The 22,359-nt window shown below is 35.4% G+C and overlaps 1 protein-coding gene across 1 annotated transcript in view; it reads right to left on the reverse strand.

Annotated features, from left to right (window-relative positions):
- LOC6032775 (atrial natriuretic peptide receptor 1) overlaps positions 1-22,359 on the reverse strand; it is a 142,535-nt gene that overhangs the window by 115,086 nt on the left and 5,090 nt on the right. The window contains exons 2-3 of the mRNA XM_038260421.1: positions 8,383-9,204; positions 1,775-1,958 (exon numbers count right to left, since the gene is read on the reverse strand). Coding sequence (XP_038116349.1) covers positions 1,775-1,958; positions 8,383-8,899 — 701 coding nt within the window. The 5' untranslated portion in view covers positions 8,900-9,204. The remainder of the gene's footprint in view (positions 1-1,774; positions 1,959-8,382; positions 9,205-22,359) is intronic.

Genomic DNA, 22,359 nt, shown 5'->3' on the forward strand with positions numbered 1-22,359 from the left:
GCAAGAATTTTGGTTCGGGGAGGGGGGGGGGGGGATCCTGAAGAAGAAATTTTCTTCCCTCTCTCCCATACATCTTCCAAAAAAATCAGGGGGAGGGGGGGGGGGCTTCAGCCCAAAGCCCACTCCCCTGCCTGGTTTGTATGGAACTTCGGATAATCGAATCACGACAAAAATATTTTTTTCATATCTTTTATTTTCTTACTTTTAACATCAAATTTGAGTTCTGCGATCCCATTTTAGTCAAATTTTAATATTTGATTGTCTTTTAATAAAAAAAACATGCATTTTTTCAATGTTTCAGCACCGTCATTTTGGCCGCCATCTTGGATTTAAAAGTTCTAAATCATGTTAGAGTAGTATATGGATTTCTGTAAAACCTTTTTTTCAAAAGTGTAAGAATGATGATTGCAAATCGAATGTGCTGCTGAATAATGCATTTTCCAATTACTTTGTGCATTGAAATGATTATATTTTGACTTGTTATTTCAACCCTTGACTTTGGCAATGGCCGAAGGGAAAAAACTTAAAAAAATGTTTGCATCGGCCTGGAGCTTTAGATGTCCAAAATTGCCATCTTGTGAACTACGGCACTTACTTAAATTGCTCAACAGGATGTGAGCAAGCAAGCTCCTATCAATAGTTCGTCAGCTGTGTGCTATCTTGTGACATAGACCATTTTGGTCGAAAATGAGTTAATGATGACGTTTTGCTATACTTAACAAACACTACAAGATGCTTTAACCCGATTTTGGAAACTAGCTTCCGTTTCTCGGATATCGCAATACACATTTGTGACATAGACTAATTTATCATCAAAATGATCGTGCACACTTGTGACACGTCATACACGTTGTTGGAAAATGTGTTTTTTTTTTTGTGTTTTTCAAAAATTTATGTTCATACACATTTTCTGAAGGCAATGCAATCTTTTGTTTTTGAAAATATACTGATTAAGTCGGTTAAACTATTGATTTAAAAATATTTTAGTTTGTATGGAAATTCTGTGCACACTTGTGACACGTAGTACAATTTTACTTTCAAAACACACTTGTGACACGTGCTTTTTGGATTTTTGATTACATAATTTACTGTATCTTTTAACTGGTGTAACCAAATTAGTTGAAACTTTGAGAGTTTGTTAAGCGATAGTATACGGATCGATTGCTTCAAAAAGTTTGGCTCTACCATTCATAATTTTGAAAATATTTACCATCAAACTTTAAAAATCGCTTTTCTCGAAAAGTACTAAATGGTCGTTGTCACAAGATAGCACACAGCTGACGAGTTTTACAAAAAAGTGAAAATCAGCAGATTGGACGGAGTTAGGAGCGAGTACCTGCCAAACATACGAGAATTTCCCCTTTATGCCAAAGGGAATGTTCAAACTGAACCACATCTGAAATTTTCATGCTTTCCCTAGAGTTAATCCTGTTCAGAAATTTGATGGACCGGTGTAACCAAACCACGACGATCTAGAACATTGTTTGCAGCAAATACTAGCAACTTTTTATATGCATCTCTTAAAAACAAAACATTCAATTGTAATTTTGTCTGTTTTGACTTGAGAAAAAATGCAAACAGTAATGTATATCATTTTAAAACAATTTACAAAAATGATATTTCACGAATTTATGAATTCCTATTAAATTTATAAATGAGTTTTTTTTTAAATAAATAACCACTTTTGTAAACATAGCAACTCCATTAAAATTTATGATTTTAACAAATGCTCCAGAAAATTCCAAAGCTTCAAAAAACATAAAAATGTACTCACTGTTTCAGCAGATCTATCATGAAGTAAGCGATACGCTTAAAGCTCAGCCAGCCGGTCCGAATCAGCATGAAGAACTCGTCCTCGCAGCGGGTTTTGTTCTGCACAAAGTCGAACGTGTAGCCGGCGCCAGTTATCACAGGTATTCCGTCGTTGTAGATGAACCGACCGATGCGCGCCACAGGTGCTATAAAATCATCGAGAGAGGGAGAGAAAAACGAAACGAACGATAAGTTGAAAGCTCATCGCGAATGTTTCAGTCGCAGACTTGCAGGCGCAAGACACACAAGACTTTATGGCGAGGTGAAGCTTTGGCGGGAATTTTTTGTGGAAATTATGGAAAGGTACTGTGGGCTGAAGAAGGTTTTAATTTTGTTTCACAATGTTGTATTTAATAACAATATAAATTATCATATTCATAGAAATTTGAAGAAAACAACAAAAAACTTAATATTAAACAACAGTTGACATTTATTTATAGAACAGAATAAAAAAAAATGCAACTAGAAGTATTCAATCGGCTTTGGAAGATTCAAATAATTTAAAATCATGAAAAGGGTATAAATGTCATTTTGAGACATTTGTTTACACAACAATCAATCTTTTACGAGCGGAAATATTCCAAGCATACTTCAAATTCTTCACAATCCATCTTTAGCAGCGTTTAAAAAACTGAAAAAGGAGAGTGTCGAAATGCGCTTCCACTGGTGCTTTGCGTACGTGGGGAGCTGCTCGTTCATGTTGGTAGCGGCCTCGCATCATTCACACCCATAAAATATTTTGGAAGAGTTAATTGCAACTGCGATAACGATAAATATTTTTATCATGATGATTTGCTGTGCCAAAGCTATGATTTTATTTGTTCGGCTATGGAATTGTGTGTTGGTTCGCCGCCAATCTGCAACTGCCATAAAACGAGTCAATAGTTGATTCTTCAGATACGGGGGCTAGGCGTAAACAGAAGTCAATCGCATCCATAATTTGGAGATGGATTTTTTGAATTGTTAATTAATTTTAATGATAATTGTGTCAATAAAAGTGTGTGGCATAGGCCATTAGGAGGTTCAATCTCTTCGAACAGTTGTTGTTCTAGCAAAGGCGAAACAAAACAAAATAACAAATTATCAGGTGGCCAAGTAACGTCATGCTTCGAATTCCCGGACGCTTCAAACCCCTGACACCTTAGCTTGTTTTGACAATTATTTGAATATAAGGTCGTTTAATAATTGTCAAAACTGTGTTATTTGATGAATTCTAACATCAACTTAAATTTCTAATTTGTTTGGACGCTGAAGTCAATGCCAAAGCAATTAAATAAAATAAAAATATGATTTTAACATAAATTTATGTGAAACATTATACTGAAATATTTCGTAAGCGTTCGAAGAAATGTATTATCCCTAAATTCTAGCAAACTTTTATACAATAAATCGATTGAATTGATGTTAACAGCTTATTTCAGACCTTAAGAATGCAATTCACTAACATTTTAGATAAAACACGATGGAATTGCATGCTGTCCCCCTAGTCTTAGTAACAATGTCTTATGAGTTGTATATTTCAGTTAAAAGTTCGTGTAAATTTTTGTCGAGACAAAATGATGTATTCAGCAACATAATTAATACAGACTTTTTCCAGAAGAGACGCAGACACTGCTTAAGCAATGTGGCAACCGGGCGATACGCATGCTGCGCGGTTCTTGCGCGTAAGCAAAATGATCCGGCCTTTGAGGTTGTGCAAAAATCACCCTTTTTGTAGCTACAAAAAAACTTTTTCATGGCATAACTTTAAAAGCACTTCACCAAACAGAATAAAATTCAATAGGGTCTTAGGGGACCCCAAAACGAACAGAATAAGGCGGATCCGGCCAAAATCGGTTCAGCCAGTTCTGAGATAATCGTGTGGAAAAAAATCATGTCTACACACATCCCCACAGACATTTGTTCCGAATTTGATTCTGAGTCGATAGGTATACGTGAAGGTATATCTAGGAGGTGTATTTAAGAATTTCATTTTTCGAGTGATTTATAGCCTTTCCTCAGTGGAGTGAGGAAGGCAAATGAGCAACTCTCTACGAAATCGGCCGATTTCGACCATTTTTATTTTTTGTATTTTTTGATTTAGCTCAAACTTTGTGGGGGCCTTCCCTATGACCAAATAAGCTATTTTGCGTCATTGGTTCACCCATACAAGTCTCCATACAATTTTGGCTGCTGTCCATACAAAAATGGTGTGTAAATATTCAAACAGCTGTAACTTTTGAGTGAATTTTCTGATCAATTTGGTGTCTTCGGCAAAGTTGTAGGTATTGTTGAGGACTTTTGAGAAAAAATAGGTACACGGAAAAAAAATTTGCAGATTTTTTTATCAACTTTTTTTCACTGAAACCCAATTTCCCAAAATACGTATTTTTTGATTTTCGAGATTTTTTGATATGTTTTAGGGGACAAAAATCCGCAACTTTTGAGCCATAGAGAAACATGGTCAAAAAATCTGCCGCCGAGTTATGAATTTTGAAAATAGTGATTTTGGAAAAAATGAAGTTTCATGCAAAAACAAGTTTGACATTACTTTTTAATGCAAAATTGAATTTGTACTTTACAGACTTTTTGATAAAGGGCTCCGTTTTCAAGATATAGCCACCGAAAGTTTGATTTTAGCGAAATATTTGCAGTTTTTCAATTTTTAAAAATAGTAACCATGAGTGACCATTTCAAAAAATATTTTTTTTTAAGTTCAGAAAATTTGCTATAAAATTGTCTAAGAGACATTGAAGATTGGACCTCGGGTTGCTGAGATAGAACCGCTTTAAGAAAAAGAAACACGAAAATTGAAGTTTTCTAAATCTAAATCACCAAAACAACCCACCTTTTTTCTAATGACGATATCTCAGCAATTAATGGTCCGATTTTCAATGTTAATATATGAAACATTCGTGAAATTTTCAGATCTTTTCGAAAAAAAATACTTTTAAAACTTTTAAATCAAGACTAACATTTTAAAAGGGCCAAATATTGAATATTACTTCCATTTAAAATGCTAGGGTTGATTTAAAAAAATTCAAAATATCTTTTTCGAAAAGATCGGAAAATTTCACGAATGATTCATGTAATAATATTGAAAATCGGACCATTAATTGCTGAGATATCGTCATTAGAAAATGGTGGGCTGATTGGGTGAGACTTAGAAAACTTCAATTTTCGTGTTTCTTTTTCTTTAAGCCGCTGTATTTCAGCAACCAGAGGTCCAATCTTCAATGTCTCTTAGACAATTTTATAGCAAATTTTCTGAACTTAAAAAAAAATATTTTTAGAAATGGTCACTCATGGTTACTATTTTTAAAAATTGAAAAACTGCAAATATTTCGCTAAAATCAAACTTTTGGTGGCTATATCTTGAAATTGGAGCCCTTTATCAAAAAGTCTGTAAAGTACTTTTCGATTGCAAATTCAATTTTGCATTAAAAAGTAATGTCAAACTTGTTTTTGCATAAAACTTCGATTTTTTCCAAAAATCACTATTTTTTCAAAAATTCATAACTCGGCGGCAGATTTTTTTTACCATGTTTCTCTATGGCTCAAAAGTTGCGGATTTTTGTCCCCTAAAACATATCAAAAAATCTCGAAAATCAAAAAATACGTATTATGGGAAATTGAGTTTAAGTAAAAAAAATGTTGATAAAAAAATCTGCAAATTATTTTTTCCGTGTACCTATTTTTTTCTCAAAAGTACCTACACTTTTGCCGAAGACACCAAATTGATCAGAAAATTCACTCAAAAGTTACAGCTGTTTGAATATTTACATACCAGTTTTGTATGGACAGCTGCCAAAATTTTATGGAGACTTGTATGGGTGAACCAATGACACAAAATAGCATATTTTGTCATTGGGAAGGCCCCCACAAAGTTTGAGCCAAATCAAAAAATACAAATAAAATCCATTTCCGGTTTTGGTAGAGAATTGCTCAAATGTTTTTTTTTTTATTTTAGAGGTACATTATGGATCGCAAGAAAGAAAAACTTATCGGATAGACATTATTAGAAAAACTAACCTAATCCACCTATGTGGTTGATGCCTTCCTCACTTTTTACCAAAAATGGGTAATATGAGTGGTTTGGACACACATTTCAGCTTTTTTAGTTCCAAAAAAAAACACAGATATAACTTATGTGGTAATAACTCGAGACAGGGTTGCCAGATCTTCAATGTTTTGGACTCATTGGAAAGGCCTTTCAATTACCTAACCAACGATGGGCCGGATGATGGATCCGGACATAGTTTACATACATTTCTGTGAGATCCGGCTTCAAAAAAGTACATGAATATCACTTAAGTGGTCATAAATCAAGACAGGGTTGCCAGATCTTCTATGTTTTGGACTCATTGGAAAGGCCTCTCAATTGCCAAACCAACGATGGGTCGGATGATGGATCCGGACATACTTTACATACATTTAAGTGAGATCCGGCTTTAAAAAAGTACATAAATATCACTTAAGTGGTCATAACTCGAGACAGGGTTGCCAGATCTTCAATGTTTTGGACTCATTGGAAAGTTCTTTCAATTATCTAACTAACGATGGGTCGGTTGATGGATCCGGACATAGTTTACATACATTTAGGTGAGATCCGGCTTTAAAAAAGTACATAAATATCACTTAAGAGGTTATAACTCGAGACAGGGTTGCCAGATTTTCAATGTTTTGGACTCATTGGAAAAGCCTTTCAATTACCTAACCAACGATGGGCCGGATGATGGATCCGGACATAGTTTACATACATTTAGGTGAGATCCGGCTTTAAAAAAGTACATAAATATCACTTAAGTGGTTATAACTCGAGACAGGGTTGCCAGATTTTCAATGTTTTGGACTCATTGGAAAGGCCTCTGAATTACCTAACCAACAATGGATCGGATGACGGATCCGGACATAGTTTACATACATTTAGGTGAGATCCGGCTTAAAAAAAAATATATATTACTTAAGTGGTCATAACTCGAGACAGGGTTGTCAGATCTTCAATGTTTTGGACTCATTGGAAAGACCTTTCAATTGCCAAACCAACGATGGGTCGGATGATGGATCCGGACATAGTTTACATACATTTAGGTGAGATCCGGCTTTAAAAAAGTACATAAATATCACTTAAGTGGTCATAACTCGAGACAGGGTTGCCAGATTTTCAATGTTTTGGACTCATTGGAAAGTTCTTTCAATTACCTTACCAACGATGGGTCGGATGATGGATCCGGACATAGTTTACATACATTTAGGTGAGATCCGGCTTTAAAAAAGTACATAAATATCACTTAAGTGGTCATAACTCGAGACAGGGTTGCCAGATATTCAATGTTTTGGACTCATTGGAAAGGCCTCTCAATTGCCTAACCAACGATGGGTCGGATGATGGATCCGGACATAGTTTACATACATTTAGGTGAGATCCGGCTTTAAAAAAGTACATAAATATCACTTAAGTGGTCATAATTCGAGACAGGGTTGCCAGATCTTCAATGTTTTGGACTCATTGGAAAGGCCTCTCAATTGCCAAACCAACGATGGGTCGGATGATGGATCCGAACATATTATACGTGCATATAATTAAGATCCGGATATTTGCGGAAACACGTTTTTATACATAACTTTTGAACTACTTATTGAAACTTCAAACAATTCAATAGCGATGTATGGGACCTTAAACCAAGTCGAATGCAACTGGTTCGATCAAAATCGGTTGAGCCAGTGCTGAGAAAACTCAGTGAGAATTTTGGCCACATACATACATACACACACACATACACACACACAGACATTTGTTCAGTTTTCGATTCTGAGTCGATCTGTATACATGAAGGTGGGTCTAGGAGCTTTTAATAAAAAGTTCATTTTCAGAGCAGGATTATAGCCTTACCTCAGTGAGGAAGGCAAAAAATAAAGGGTACTCAGTAGCCCGAGTCAAAAAAATAAAATTGTTCAAATCAAAAAGTATATGAGATTGCCCGAAAGTGTACTCAAAATGGGGCCACCGGCCCAAATTTCAGCCCATTTGGTTGAAAATTGGCTTGCCTTGAGCAGGAATAAGTTTAAATGAGAATTAACCCGTAAAACTTGAGCAATTGGGTACATTTCGCCAATCGCCCCATGATAATTGCCGTACAAATTTAATTTGCAATCATGAACTCTTTAGAAAGGTCTTTCAAATTCCATTCTAATGATAATGATAATGGGTTTCTTACGAAAACTACTCAGTAAAGTGAGGAAGGCTAAACAGCTATTTTTAGGAAATCGTCAATGGTCGAGTCCAAAAATGTACTAAGTTGAGATGGAATTACCCACATATGTATTCAGATATCATTCGCAAGATACCTAATTGTTGTTTGTTAAATTTATTCATGCGAAGATCCAACTGCATAGCAAACTTCTGTTTTCATTCATAACTCCCACGTGCATAGTAGAATAAAACAAGATGAAATTATCCCCCTTTCAATGCTAGTTTGAAACGGATACTCAAAGTGTGAACGAATAACGATAATTGAGTTTGATGTAGTAATTGAATTATCACCTACCCCTCCCCTCAGGGCAGGATCCAATGCAGGACTCCACACTTACCTAACGCATAATCACACGTGGGACCGAGAATGACGTGACCACAGTCCCGTCCGGTACCATCCATTGCCGATACGGTAGCCCGTGCCTGGTCACACTGGTCGTCGTAGAAGACCCATCGAATGGCCACCGACGGTGGAATTATTTGCCGCACCCGAATCTCCTCTTCGGCTTTCATCAGCACCGGATGAACCCGCGGCAGGGATGCCTCGATGCTGGTGTTGGTGGGCATGATCACGATGATCCGCAACTCACACCGCCATTCCAGGGGGGTGTCAACAGTGGTCGTGATGTTTTCACCCCAGGTTGCCCCACCAGTGATGGGAACGCATATCGCTTCGCACGAGTTTACATCTTGCTTTCGACACGTAGCGCTGACCGGTGAAGGGTGGTGAAGGATCACCACTAGCATGATACACGCCACCACCAGCCGCCACGCGACCAGATTTTCCACGAATTTCCACTTCCGCACCCAGTGACAGCTGATGAGCTGCTGCTGGATCGGAATCCGTTCACACATTACGGTATCAACCGTTTGTAAACACACTTCACTTGGCCACTTCTTGGGAGGAATTTCTATTTTTGTACCCGCTCGGATTCAACATTATCGACATCACACAAATTACTGCGGCTGCTTCTCGCAGTTAATCGCCGTGAAACATTATCACTGCCCTGTTCTGCTGCTCCACTAACTTGTTTCATTTTTCCACACTTAAACTTTTATTTTTATTTTCATTTCAACCTTCCACTATCTCTCACGTTCTGCTGACCACATGGTGAAAGAATCCGTGAAGCCGCAATCTCTCACAAAAAGTAGTGCAATTCCTGAAATGAAAAAAAGAAAAAAAAACAAACAAGTCGTTGAAAGAAAACAGACAATTTTAATTGCAAATAAAACACCACCCACGCTGGCTGGCCGGAGCGTGCTTGAGCACATCGAAAAGGAGTCTCCAACAAGTTGAGGGGAAGCACGTAAAAGTTACGCGTTTTACATGCCATAATCGATTGCATACATATTTAAGGTGGTCGGTATTTAAACATGGTGCAAAGTGCATCGGAAAACTGAATGTAAATAAATGTAGGCGAATACAAAAGGGACTAACATGCGTGGCACAAGGTTAATAATATGCTGTGAAATGTAATGAATAATAAACAAAGTAAATTATATTAATGTCTACTCTCTTCGTGTAACGAAACGAGCAAAATTAGTTGAAAAGATGATGGATGGTTTATTGCATGTTGCGTAACCAGCAATCATTTCATCGTTCATTATAATCTCCATAAATTTTTTTATATTATACTTACTGTTTTAAATGAATTTATTTTTTCTAATTATCTTCAATTGAAATTAAATGTGATTTCATACCAAAATGTCCTTGGTTTATTTTGTGACAAAATGCCATGAATTTTAGCGAAATAACTTGCACATGGTAATGGTAAACATGATAATATAATATCTGGGAATGAGTACAATTATTAGGTCAGAGAAAATGTTTAATATTACTCGGTAAATAATTCAATAGTTTTAATAGTTTAGAATAAAATCAGAAAAGTATGTAGTGAAGTTACTTTTAGTATACGTTAATTTTTGTTTAGTATCTGATAAGCGCACTTCTTTCTACATTAATGGCGTGAACAGAAAAGACAGATGTCTTAAGTTCTTGGAATAAATAAATAAACAAAAATAAACCTCGACGGATAAATGTACGACTAGTACTAAAAAAAATTCTTTATGCAACTTGTTGCATAACCCGCACAAACTGTACGACTTATTTCTAGAGTTTTTTTAAAGGTCGTACAAACCTATGAAAAATGCCATTTGGGTTATCATCTTGAATGATTCTGTCAAAATAAATCAATAACTTAATACCTGTGTCGATGGCTCTAAAGGGTGCCTAACGGCTCTATACTATTAAAAGCATCTATTAGAGTCAATTACCAAAATTTGTTGCATTATTTTAGTGCGTCCATCTTGGGAATTCCTGGGACAAAAATCCCGGGATTTTCCCTAAACCGGGAATTCCCGAAATTGAAAAAAAATATTTTTTGGTCTGGAAACTCAGATTTGGTTTTAAAGCATTAGCAAATTTGTATTCGGCATACATCAAAATTTATATGGCTTATAAGGGAAAATTATTAAAATTTTAGTTTACGGATCCGCAAAATGCCTAGCACTTAAAATATTTTTCTTAAAATTTTATTTATTTTTTAAATATTAACGTTTTATTTTAATATTTATTTTAAACTTGAAAAAAATCATATTTAATTTTTTTTTCATCAAACATTGGCATCTGGAGCAAATTAGGACAATAGTAACGAATTAAGACAGCATAATGTTTCAATAATTTTAATTAACAATACAATTAGTACACCAATTTTCAAATTTATTGCTCTAAAATATCCTGTACCTATTCAGACTGCAGTCCCAATTTCTCCCAGTTGGCGATAGTGACTAAAATATAGTTTGTAAAATATGTTTTATATAAAACATGAAATTCTAAACTTTTCTACACCCAAAATTCAGAATCGAGATAATCGTTATCTCAAAATTTATTGAGGGCTCAGTGCCAAAATCGATAGAATAATGATACCAACTCACACCATCATAACAAATGAGTTCATTCGTTAGTTGAATCAATAAATCTCCAACAAGTGTCATACATCGACTTCTGACTTCTCCATGGTCACCAAGCTGTGGTGGCCGAGGCAGCTAAGTCATTGGATTGGTTTGTCAAAGGTCTCTGGTTCGATTCCCGTTGTCGACACTTTTGGTTTTTTGTTTGACGGATGAACTTTTTTTGCAAATGAACCTCGAGAGAATAGTTCTATCGCCCATCTCGAGCTGTGTTCTCTGCGTCTGTGAATGGTACCACTATTCTCTCGACTCGAGACCATCATTCTCTCGGACTAGCGCTGCCAGTTTTGGGTGTAAAATTTTACATTGGATGGCCTTCTATCGGATGGGGAAGTAAAACGTCGGTCCATTTGCGTAAAAAAGGTTTTGGGTGACTCACCACACATAACCTTCGGACGCCTAGAAATGAGCAGAAACTTGCAACAGAGCCTACAAAAGACCCGGGGTCGTTAAAGTGGATTGCTTTGCTTTTTTGGTTTCATTTTATTTGTTTTAGTTTCTTGTTTTTTTTTTCACAGTTTCTCACTGTGGATTAAAAATTACGATTCATCAAGCATAACAAAAAACAAAAAACTGTTTTTTAAATATTTTTTGAACTAACTAAAAATTGCTGTTTTGGTATATATTGAAGTAAAGATTATCACCAATTAACAGTACACAGCTAAAAAAGTAGTAATCCAGCTGCGTGTAAAAGGCCTGGGTGTAAAATAAATATTGCATTATTTTATGCAATTTTATGTGATTTTACACCCTGAAATATGTAGCCCATCAGTATGGGAACCCTACTTGACCGAAATGTCAAGCAAATATATGCGTTTATCCTTACAACTTTACATCGGTCTGATGGCCGAGTGGGCTAAGGCGCCAGTGCAGTCCTCACTGTTGGTGCTGGGTTTGAATCCCGTCGGTTGCAACTTTTTTTTTGTGTTTGCAAAAATTGTACATGCAGTGTGTAATATTAAGTGTTTATTTTGACGAAGGTGATGTGCATGCTTTTGCATACGATTTTACAATCGGATTTTTTGCTGTGTATTTAGCAACTTCTATGATTGTAAGCTTGAAAAACATTGTTTTCATTTCCAATTTTCCCGGGTTTTGAATTTCCCGGGAAACGGGAAAAATAATTTTCAAATCCCGCGAATTCCCGGGATCCCGGGAATTTTTTGAACAGTCATAAATTATATGTTCTACAAGTGTTAAAAAGAACTCTAGATTTATTGAGGTTTACTGAGTTGGTTGAATACGACAATTGCTGAAAAAATCAAGTTTTGCAACGAGTTGCATTGTAATTTGTTGCGGTTTTTGAAAAACACCCCTATTGAATGAAATTTGGAGTCAAATGTCCCTATGTTTAATGTTTAAATCAAAACAATATTTGAAAGTATTACTTTTCCATACAAGTGCTTGTATTCATTCTTGAAATAAATAAAATTATTAGGATTTTATTTGAAAGTATTCTGCTATCAAAATAACATATCAGATTTAATAAACAGTTGTTTACATTTAAATTGAAAAAAAATCCTATGTTTAACCATGATATGAAACATAAACAACTTCACTGGCGACGAGCCGTAATTAGTTGATGCTTCCTCATCACTTAACAATGTTCATCAGTATGTAATCGTGTATGTGCCGGGCAAACAAAGATAAAAACTCTTACCAATACTTATCTGAAAAAAGTGAGCCATCTATAAATAGAATCCGAAACCGCGTCCGCTTGTGTTTGATTGAACTTGAAAGCACCAGCTGGAATATTTCGTGTCAAATGCATCGACTTTGTCACGTAGAAATGTATCAATTTCACTGTGCCTGTGCTGGAGGACAAATCGATGTTGATAAGATGTTGTACCATTGGAACATTTTTAAGAGGCAGAAACAGAATGAGACCAGACAGAAACCAGACGAAAATCTTAACGCAATTCAAGCAAAACTCGTTCACTTGCCCAAATAATCTCAAACATCTAGAATCGAATAAGTACTCCTTCTTAAACGAAGTCGTCGACAAGAAGAAAAAACCGAAAACAAGTGCGTACTCAGTGTCTGAATATGGAAGTACCCATTAAAACAGATGATTTTCTCTTCAAACATTAAGTGATCATCACACGGCGAAACCACAGTTTGTTTGGCTTCAGTTTGAATAATTTTATTAGCATAAACCCACATCTTCTATTGGCAATATTTACAGATCTGACAGCAAATGGAATCCAGAAATGTTTGACAAACAATCTTATTTTTGTGCTCTAGAACAAAAATGTGAGTTTCTTTACCCGAGCAGGGGTAAATAACACGGGAATACCAAATTTTGGTATTACTTGGGCAAATAACAGCGACCAAAATGTGCCCTTGGTTGCCCAGTAATAGATGGTAAAATACCATGAAATCATACCAAAATCTTGTATGTGTAAGGGCACAACAATACCAAACCATATTATTCCAAGGGTAAAATAATACCTCAAAATAAAACCATTTCAATACCAAGTTGAGGTCTTCTGGATTTTTGAACATTGCTTGAATACCAAAACTTGGTATTGCCATGGTTTTATTTTGAGGTATTCCCGCGCCCTTGGAAAATCAGGTTTTGGTATTCCTGTGGTCTTTCACATACATGATTTTGGTATGATTTCATGGTATTTTACCATCTATTACTGGGCAACTAAGAGCACATTATGGTCGCTGGTATTTGAACAAGTAGTACCAAAATTTGGTATTTTCATACCATTTTTAGTGCAGCAGTTGCAGTTAGTGAAAAAACGGAAATTATTCAAATGCAACAGCCAAATCTACTCACCTGATGATTCCATGTTGTTATTAGTGATATTCTTCACCACACCGAATGCATTTGGCATTGATGAGCGGCCTGTGCTTGAAGTTCTTGAAGCTTCTGAAAAATAACAAGATTGAAAAATTAGTATTATTAAAATGAAACTGAATTGAAATTCACCAAAATTCATTAATCTGTCGATTGACTCGTTTTTCAAAGTATTTGGTTATCCCGACTTAGAGATATTTCAACGTTTTTGAAAAAAATATTAGTGGGTATATCACACTAATTTTTAAAATCATCTTTAACATTTTTGGGTTTCAAGTCATTTTAGCGCAAAATCAATTAACTCGTAAATTTTTTTTAACAAATTTCCCATAGTTTCAGAGAAAATTGATGAAACCTTTCAATATTCAAATAATACCAAAATGTGCCATCCTGACTTAGAAAATTTTCCACAATTTCAAGTCATTTCTGTAGGGGGTATATCAAAAATGTTTAAAATCAAGTTTGAAATTTCCGGTTTTCAATGAAAGCATTCGCTTTGAGACATCATTTTAGCGCAAAATTAATTATTTTGTCAAAATTGGTCAAAATTTTCCCATAGTTTCAGAGGAACTTGATAAAAAACTTAAATACCAAAATAATACCAAAATGTGCCATCCTGACTTAGAATATTTTCCACAATTTCATTCATTTCTATAGGGGGTATATCAAAAATGTTTAAAATCAAGTTTGAAATTTCCGGTTTTGAATGAAAGCATTCGCTTTGAGACATCATTATAGCGCAAAATTAATTATTTTGTCAAAATTGGTCAAAATTTTCCCATAGTTGCAGAGGAATTTGATAAAATACTGTAATACCAAAAGAATACCAAAATGTGGTGTTCGATCATTGACAAATTCTGCAATTTTGCAATATCAAAACAATACCTGAAATTGGTATGATACCACATTTTGCTCTTGCATAATCCTTAAGACAAATTTTAAAGGGTCCAAGAATACCAAAATTTGGTATTGATACCAGAGAAAGGTATTATTACGCATTTCCCTTGTTATTTACCCATGCTCGGGTATGGCTGATGCAAACTGCCGAAATTTGAAAATATTTGCTTGTCTTTTTCATATTTTTTTGAAATGAAGGATTTTGCCTTCCTCACTGAGGTAAAGTTATAATCCTGCTCTAAAAATGGACATTCTAATCTATCTGAAATCTAATGTCAAACGAGTCCAAAAGATCAAAGATCTGGCAAGCCTGTCTCAAGTTATGATCATTTAAGTGTTATTTATGTACTTTTCTGAAGCCGTACACTTATCTGTACGAAAACTATGTCCAGATCCATCATCCGACCTATTGATGGATAGGTAATCGAAAGTCCTTGCAAACGTTACCCATATTAGCTAAGCAGTGAGGGAGGCACCAGCCACTTAGGTGGATCAAGTCAGTTTTTTTTGAATAGTGAAGCAGTTTTTATTGTAGCTAAGTTAAATATATTCCAACCTAAGACCGTTGCTCCGCTCTTCATATAGTTTATAAGTTAGTTTTAACGTATCCCTTTTCCCTTTTGTAAATGTAGGACCTCCTACATTTCGACGCTGTCGTGCTATCATGTCGCACCCGCCATTTCGACGTTCCGAGAAAAACGCGTTTTAATGTTTGACCTTGAATAAACAAAAACGAAAGCACGCAATGTAAACAATAATAAACACGTTTTGTTAGGTTGACTATTCTGTGCATTGCCCCCATGTTTGGTTGTATTTGGTTGCCGTAGTCCCGATTTATAATTACAAATGTTAACGATAGTCTAACTTGTACGTGCGTCAAACACGTTCTGACCTGAAATTGAAATCCCTTTGGCCAATTGTCGCACTTATTTAAATTTTAGATAATCAAAAGACCTTTCGAATGAGCTTAAAACACCGAGGATCTGACAACCCTATCAAAAGTTATTAGCACTTAAGTGTTATTTATACACTTTTTGGAGGCCTTCTCTCAGATACTGTGATAGAAATATTGTCTGAATCTTCCATGCGAACTATCGTTGGATAGGTTTTTTTTTATCAGACCTTGCCGAGTGACAAGATAGCACGACAAGATTGAAACTTCTTTCATATGAAAAGTGACAAAAATCCGCGGAGCCTTTTTGGTTTTTATTGAATATCTCAGGATTGAAATCGAATTTTGGGGATCTGTGAAGGTCAAAATGTGAGGAATTGTGAGCTGCACAAAATGGCGTTCTTAACTCAATTTGGCCCAAAATGCACGTACCGTAATCTGGGGTGAATCGGGACTACAGTCTGAATAGGGACAGCAGTTTTTAGAGCACTGAAAGCTTTTAAATTTGGAAATGGATGTACACATTTTGTTGGCCTGAGTCTGTTCTAACCGACACCAACCAGAAAAATCAAAATATTGTGCTCCAACATGGTTAAAACTGCTGTCCCAATTCGCCCCATGTGTCCCGATTGACCCCAGTTTACGGTACGACAAGTTAGCACGACGGCGACGATTTGAAATCAGTGAATAGCGAAAGCTACAATATTTCATGAATAAATGAAAGCTTCTAGTATTTAAACCTGAGTTGAAAAATCACCGATTGTGAGTGGAAACTCAATACAATTTTTAACTGAAATAAACAAAAATCCTAAGACCGTTGCAGTATTTTTCAAAGTTTATATCACATGAAAGTCATGGGTCGAGGCCTAAGGACGGGGGGTTATGCGGCCAAGGTGAGTGTGTGTCCAAGAAAGCCTGAATCGGTTGTATCTAGAGGGTGACGATTCTCGAGATTTTCAATTTCCCGGGAATCGAGAATTGAATTCAGCAATGTAAAAAAGTTGATGTATAATTTCCTAGTATCGGTATTATTGCAATATGATAAAAAACGACTCAAAACAACAATTTAAATTCGTTTTCTTTCCCTTTTAAGATCAATTGTACATATTCATTCAAGAAATAGTAAACAGGAAAACCCGAATGTTTACATTTGGCAGACCTTAACTTCACCAAGATTTTCCAAAATATAATTTTATAATGAGGTTAATGCGAAACACAAAATGAAATGACTTATTGAAATAAAAAAAATACCTTGATAAAGCGTCATTCACTTGATGAGAATAAAAAAAAACAAGATTATGACGATTGCAATGCTCGAAAGAAGACATGGAAATTATACTTATATTTTAAAGGCTTTTCCCTCTCAGAAATAATAAATAGAAATAATATTTGAAAAACTTTAGACTTCATTTCTGGGGTGCAACAGCTAAGTATGCTTTAAAGTAAATTTTGGGGTCCACATTATTTTGGGTTCTCTCAGTTATAGTTATAGAATATTTAATCAGCATTGGTTTATTCGAACTTAAACATCGAACAATAAACATCCAATGTTCTAAACAATTTCGATTTTTTAAATGTTCTACTGATAAGTTTATATAATTTTGCTTCGATATTTATGAATTTGAAATTTCCCGGGAGTCTCGACCAAATTTCTCGGGAATCGAGAGGTCCAAAAATTGTCGATTTCCCGGGAAATTTTTCCCGGGAATTCCCGCTCGTCACCCTCTAGTTGTATCGGCTCGGGGTTATTTTTTTTTAATTTTTTTTTTTCAATTCAATTCAGTTTATTTCTTTAGTTTATCGACTAACATTAGTTTTATAAGTGCAGTACAGAGTTTTGGGGAATCCTTTCAGCTGTGTATAAGGCATTTATCACAATGGATACAAATAAAGTTGGTTGTAAAGGAAACAAAAAACAGGAAAACAACTCGCAAAAAACCTGTTTTTTGAAAAATTTAGTTTTTGAGAATAAATACAAAAATTTCTATTGAGTCCACCCTATCACGGGTAGATCACCCTAATGTATAGGTTCAATTATTTGCTCTAATCTCTTCAATCTCTAATCTTACATAATACCGGTCTAATTTTTTTGGCCCCAGAATAATGTTGAGCTCGATCGGATTTTTTTTTTTGCCTTCCTCACCTTACTGAGGAAAGGCTATAAAATCACTCAAAAAATGAACTTATTAATTTGACCTCGCAGACCCACCTTCACGTATACATATCGACTCAGAACCATGTCCTGAGCAAATGTCTGTGTGGATGTGTGTAGGTGGGTGGACAACAAAATTGTCACTCGATTATCTCCGGACTGGATGAACGGATTTTGACCGTATTAGTCTTATTCGATCCGTCTTTGGGTCCCATAGGTCTCTATTTAAAATCAGCAAGTTTAGTTAAGTACTTCAAAAGTTATGCTAAAAAACTATTTTAGCGTATGTCCGGAAGATTGTTAAAAGGGTGGTTTTTGCAAGAAAACCTATCATGTTATACATTTTCAGAAAGGTATTAAAAAGAACTTTACATCGAGCTCAAAACATTGAAGATCTGATAATCCTATCAAAAGTTATTATCACTCAATTGCTATTTATACACTTTTTGGAGGCCGTCTCTCAGATACTGTGATAGAAATATTGTCTGAATCTTTCATGCGAACTATCGTTGGATAGGTTTTTTTATCAGACCTTGCCGATGAGCCAGAAATATTGAAGGTCTGCGAACCCTATCAAAAAAATGAGTTATAAAGTTGATTTGTTAAACATGTTAAGGGGGAATGCTGCTATTTTTACTGAATCTATTGACTTTATGAATGTGAGGAAGGCACCAACCACCTAAAGGTGGATTAAGTAACGTTTTTTAGTTTATGTTCTCTACAAATCTGGAGTTTTTTTTATGAAATGGTCCAATAAACCAAATTTTCAGTTTTTGCTTTTTGAGTGTTTTTGAAACCACCTTTAGTCAGGGGTATTAAAAAACACCCAAAAATAAAAAAAACTGAAAAATTAGTTTATTGGACCTATTAAAAAAAACTGCAGAAATAGAATTATATAAATTGAAATGGAAATTAAATTTTGGAAAGCTAAGCACCTAGCGTGTTATTCAGATTATTGATTATAATAGCTAACATTTGGGTCAGGGTATCATTTCCATGACATTAGATAATACATTGATATATAAGTTTCAAACGGTACTGCCACAAAACTGAGATTCGGGTTGAGATGTAGAGAGTAAACGAAAAGTAGCTGCACGTATTCCAGCACAAACTCTCACGTACAAGTTTTTCGTACAATCGGTTCATCCTTCTGTTGAGAAGAACAGTAGATATTGGAAAAACCACATTCGATTCAAACCAATCGAACAACGTGAAAACAGAATCTGTTAACATCATTCGATTTGTGGTCCAATGATTGATTGTGGTGGTAATTAGTGTCGGATGCAATTTACGGCTAAACTTCTGTTTGTGGAGGGAAAGTATCAAGTTCCGTTTTTTTTGCTGTCTAAGAAATGTCTAGATGATTCGATTAAGATTCAAACTGCTTCATAGAAATACTTGAAGTGTATGGCGTTTTATTCAATTACAATTTAAGAAATTCGAATTTATTTATCGTCTTTATCGAAATACGTTATAATCAGTTTGTATGAATTATTTATTCTATTCAAAGGCTACCTAATGTCTAATTCTGCAATATTTCAAGAAAAGTAAATACCTCCTTTCCTGCAAAACATTTTGGTTGCACTTCATCTTTTATAGCTACTGTCACCGGAAGTAGATCCAAGGAATGGGAAAATCAAACAGAATCCACTTGACATTTATGGGAAACATGGCACGTTTCATGGCAGTTAGTACACAGTAGTAGTACGAGTGTGTATGTGTGTAACAGGGAATCGTTAGTCAGTCGATGTGTTATCGATAGATAGACGGACCTTAAGTACACACACACATACACACACATGTTGGTATCGTTCCCCCCACCGAGGTGGCCACTTGCAATTTACTTATCTGTCTTTTTTATTTCCTCCACATCACAGTTTGAGCTCTGTTTGTGATGATGGTGGATTTTTTTTTTCATGATGTTTAGGTTTTTACAACCCATTGAAGGACTCACACTCCGGTGCACACATCCACATTGTATTGTTAGAGTGTTGAAAAAGTAAAACACCCTCTTAAGCCATCAAGTGGATTTCGCTCCAGTTCGACTCAATCAATATTGAGTCTGCTTGGTACACGAAGGAAACCGATTCCATCTTTACTATCGATACTGAAAATAACCACCGATTTTCAAATCAGCAGATGGCGAGGTAGGGGCATCTTTAATCTTTATGCGAGGAATTTATTTTCAAGAAACATTTTTAGATTGACTCAGACCACTTGCTCGTTCAGGTGAACAGTTAGTGTACCGTTATCTGAGGTGAATCGGGACACATAGGGCGAATTGGGACAGCGGTTTTAGCCATGTTTTTGCAAAATATTTGATATGTTTGATTGATTTTGGTTGGAATCAGACAGACACAATAAAAAATAGTCCAACGGTTTCCAAATTTAAAGCTGTTTGGAGATATCCTTTAGTGTTGTTTGGTTTTTCATCTAGCCGCCATTTTTACGCCATCTTAAATTTATTAAATAAACCAGTTTCAGACACAGGAAGGTTGATTCATCAAAAACTGGCCTGTTACACGATAGAGCAATTCCAGCTCAAATCAGGAATTTTTCTGATACTTTTGTACCCGACCCTCTCCGATTTCAATGAAATTTTGTAGACATGTTATCCTAGGCCTATATAAGCCATTTTTGTGCATATGGAGCAAATAGTACTCGAGAATAACATTTGAGAAGGGCGTAAGGTATTTAAATATTTTTGTATTCTGTAATTTAAAAATTACTGTATCTCGAAGCCGTTGCGTCGTATCAAAAAGTGGTCAAAGACAAACTTGTAGGAAATTGGACGGGCTTTCTGAAAAAATACACTGAAACAAAAATACACACCACATCTATGAGATTTTTGGATATTTAAGTCTAAAACTTAAATTTGAAGGTGATGTCACGATTTTTTTTCGTTCAAAATTTTTGAGGAAATAGCCTAAAATGTTACTAAAAGACTGACGAAAAATGCAGGATGGTATGTCTCTCCTAAAAAAATAAAAAAATCATTTACTAAAACTGTTTTTTTGAAAAGTGGTCTAAACGTCAAAATTTTTAAAAACCGGTAGTGGGAATCGATTTTCCAGACAATTTTATATAAAAGTCTCCGTATTGACCATTGTCCTATGTCCAATCCTTGGGAAGATACAGCGGTTTTAAAAATAAAAATGTTGAAAAAACGGGATTTTTGGTGGTTTTTGACAATTTCTATAAGACAGACTTGGTTTTTCAGTCTCGTAAATATTTTTAACGAAAAGTTCGTCCAATTTCCCATAAGTTTGCCTTTGACAGCATTTTCAACATTTTTATTTTTAAAACCGCTGTATCTTCCCAAGGATTGGACATAGGACAATGGTCAATATGGAGACTTTTATGTAAAATTATCTGGGAAATCGATTCCCACTACCGGTTTTTAAAAATGTTGACGTTTAGACCACTTTTCAAAAAAACAGTTTTAGTAAATGATTTTTGTATTTTTTTAGGAGAGACATACCATCCTGCATTTTTCGTCAGTCTTTTGGTAACATCTTAGGGTATTTTCTCAAAAATTTTGAGCGAAAAAAAATCGTGACATCACCTTCAAATTTAACTTTTAAACTTAAAAATTAAAAAATGACATAAAAGTGGCGTGTATTTTTGTTTCAGTGTATTTTTATCAGAAAGCCCGTCCAATTTCCTACAAGTTTATCTTTGTTTCGAGATACAGTAATTTTTAAATTGCAAAATACTAAAATATTTAAATACCTTACGCCCTTTTCAAATGTTATTCTCGAGTACTATTGGCTCCATATACAAAAAAATGACTTATATAGGCCTAGGATAACATGTCTACAAAGTTTCATTGAAATCGGAGAGGGTCGGGTACAAAAGTACCAGAAAAAATCCTGATTTGAGCTGGAATTGCTCGATATTCTTCTTGCATCGCTATTTCCGTGTTTTGCAATGCTGTTAATCGTTGAATCAACGTTATTGCTGTCGTTGATCGTTGATATAATCGTAATCGTAAGCGGAGCCATCGTTGATTTAATCGTCAACGTCAACGGAGGCATTGATTCAAACGGCGTTGTTTTTTTGTTTGCTAGAGTTTTGTGAGGAAAGAAAGCTTTTTTTCATTAAAGTATTGATTGGGAAACATTTTTAAATAGATGTGACATAGTTGTTTGGGGATCTGTATGTACAAAGAGAACCGAAGTGTTCGAATTTTTAACGCCCTAGCTAATTGCTGGTATCTTTCGTCTCCACTTTGGTTCCCAAGTCTAATCAGATTTTTTCTTATGTAAATGACATGGAGGACGGATAATTGGGAACCGAGATATGTTCGGATTTTCACCAGAATTATTGTTCCGCCCGTGTGGATCAATCGGACCGCGCACTGGACTCACAATCCAGAGGTTGCCGGTTCGAATCCCGCGGCGGGCGCTCTAAAATTCTTTGTGTAAATATGGGTTTTCGGCGCCGTCGCCCCGTGCCATACTTTCATACACTTAGGAGCCCAGGGCGGCGAAGTCCTTGTAGATAAAAGGAAGACACTAGTGGTTGGTACTAGCAATGGTGGCCGACAGCTATAAAGTCAACTTCGTTTTTTATTGTTCCGGCGGGTTCAGTAA

Source organism: Culex quinquefasciatus, chromosome 3, assembly GCF_015732765.1.
Source record: "Culex quinquefasciatus strain JHB chromosome 3, VPISU_Cqui_1.0_pri_paternal, whole genome shotgun sequence".
Taxonomy (NCBI): Eukaryota; Metazoa; Arthropoda; class Insecta; order Diptera; family Culicidae; genus Culex; species Culex quinquefasciatus.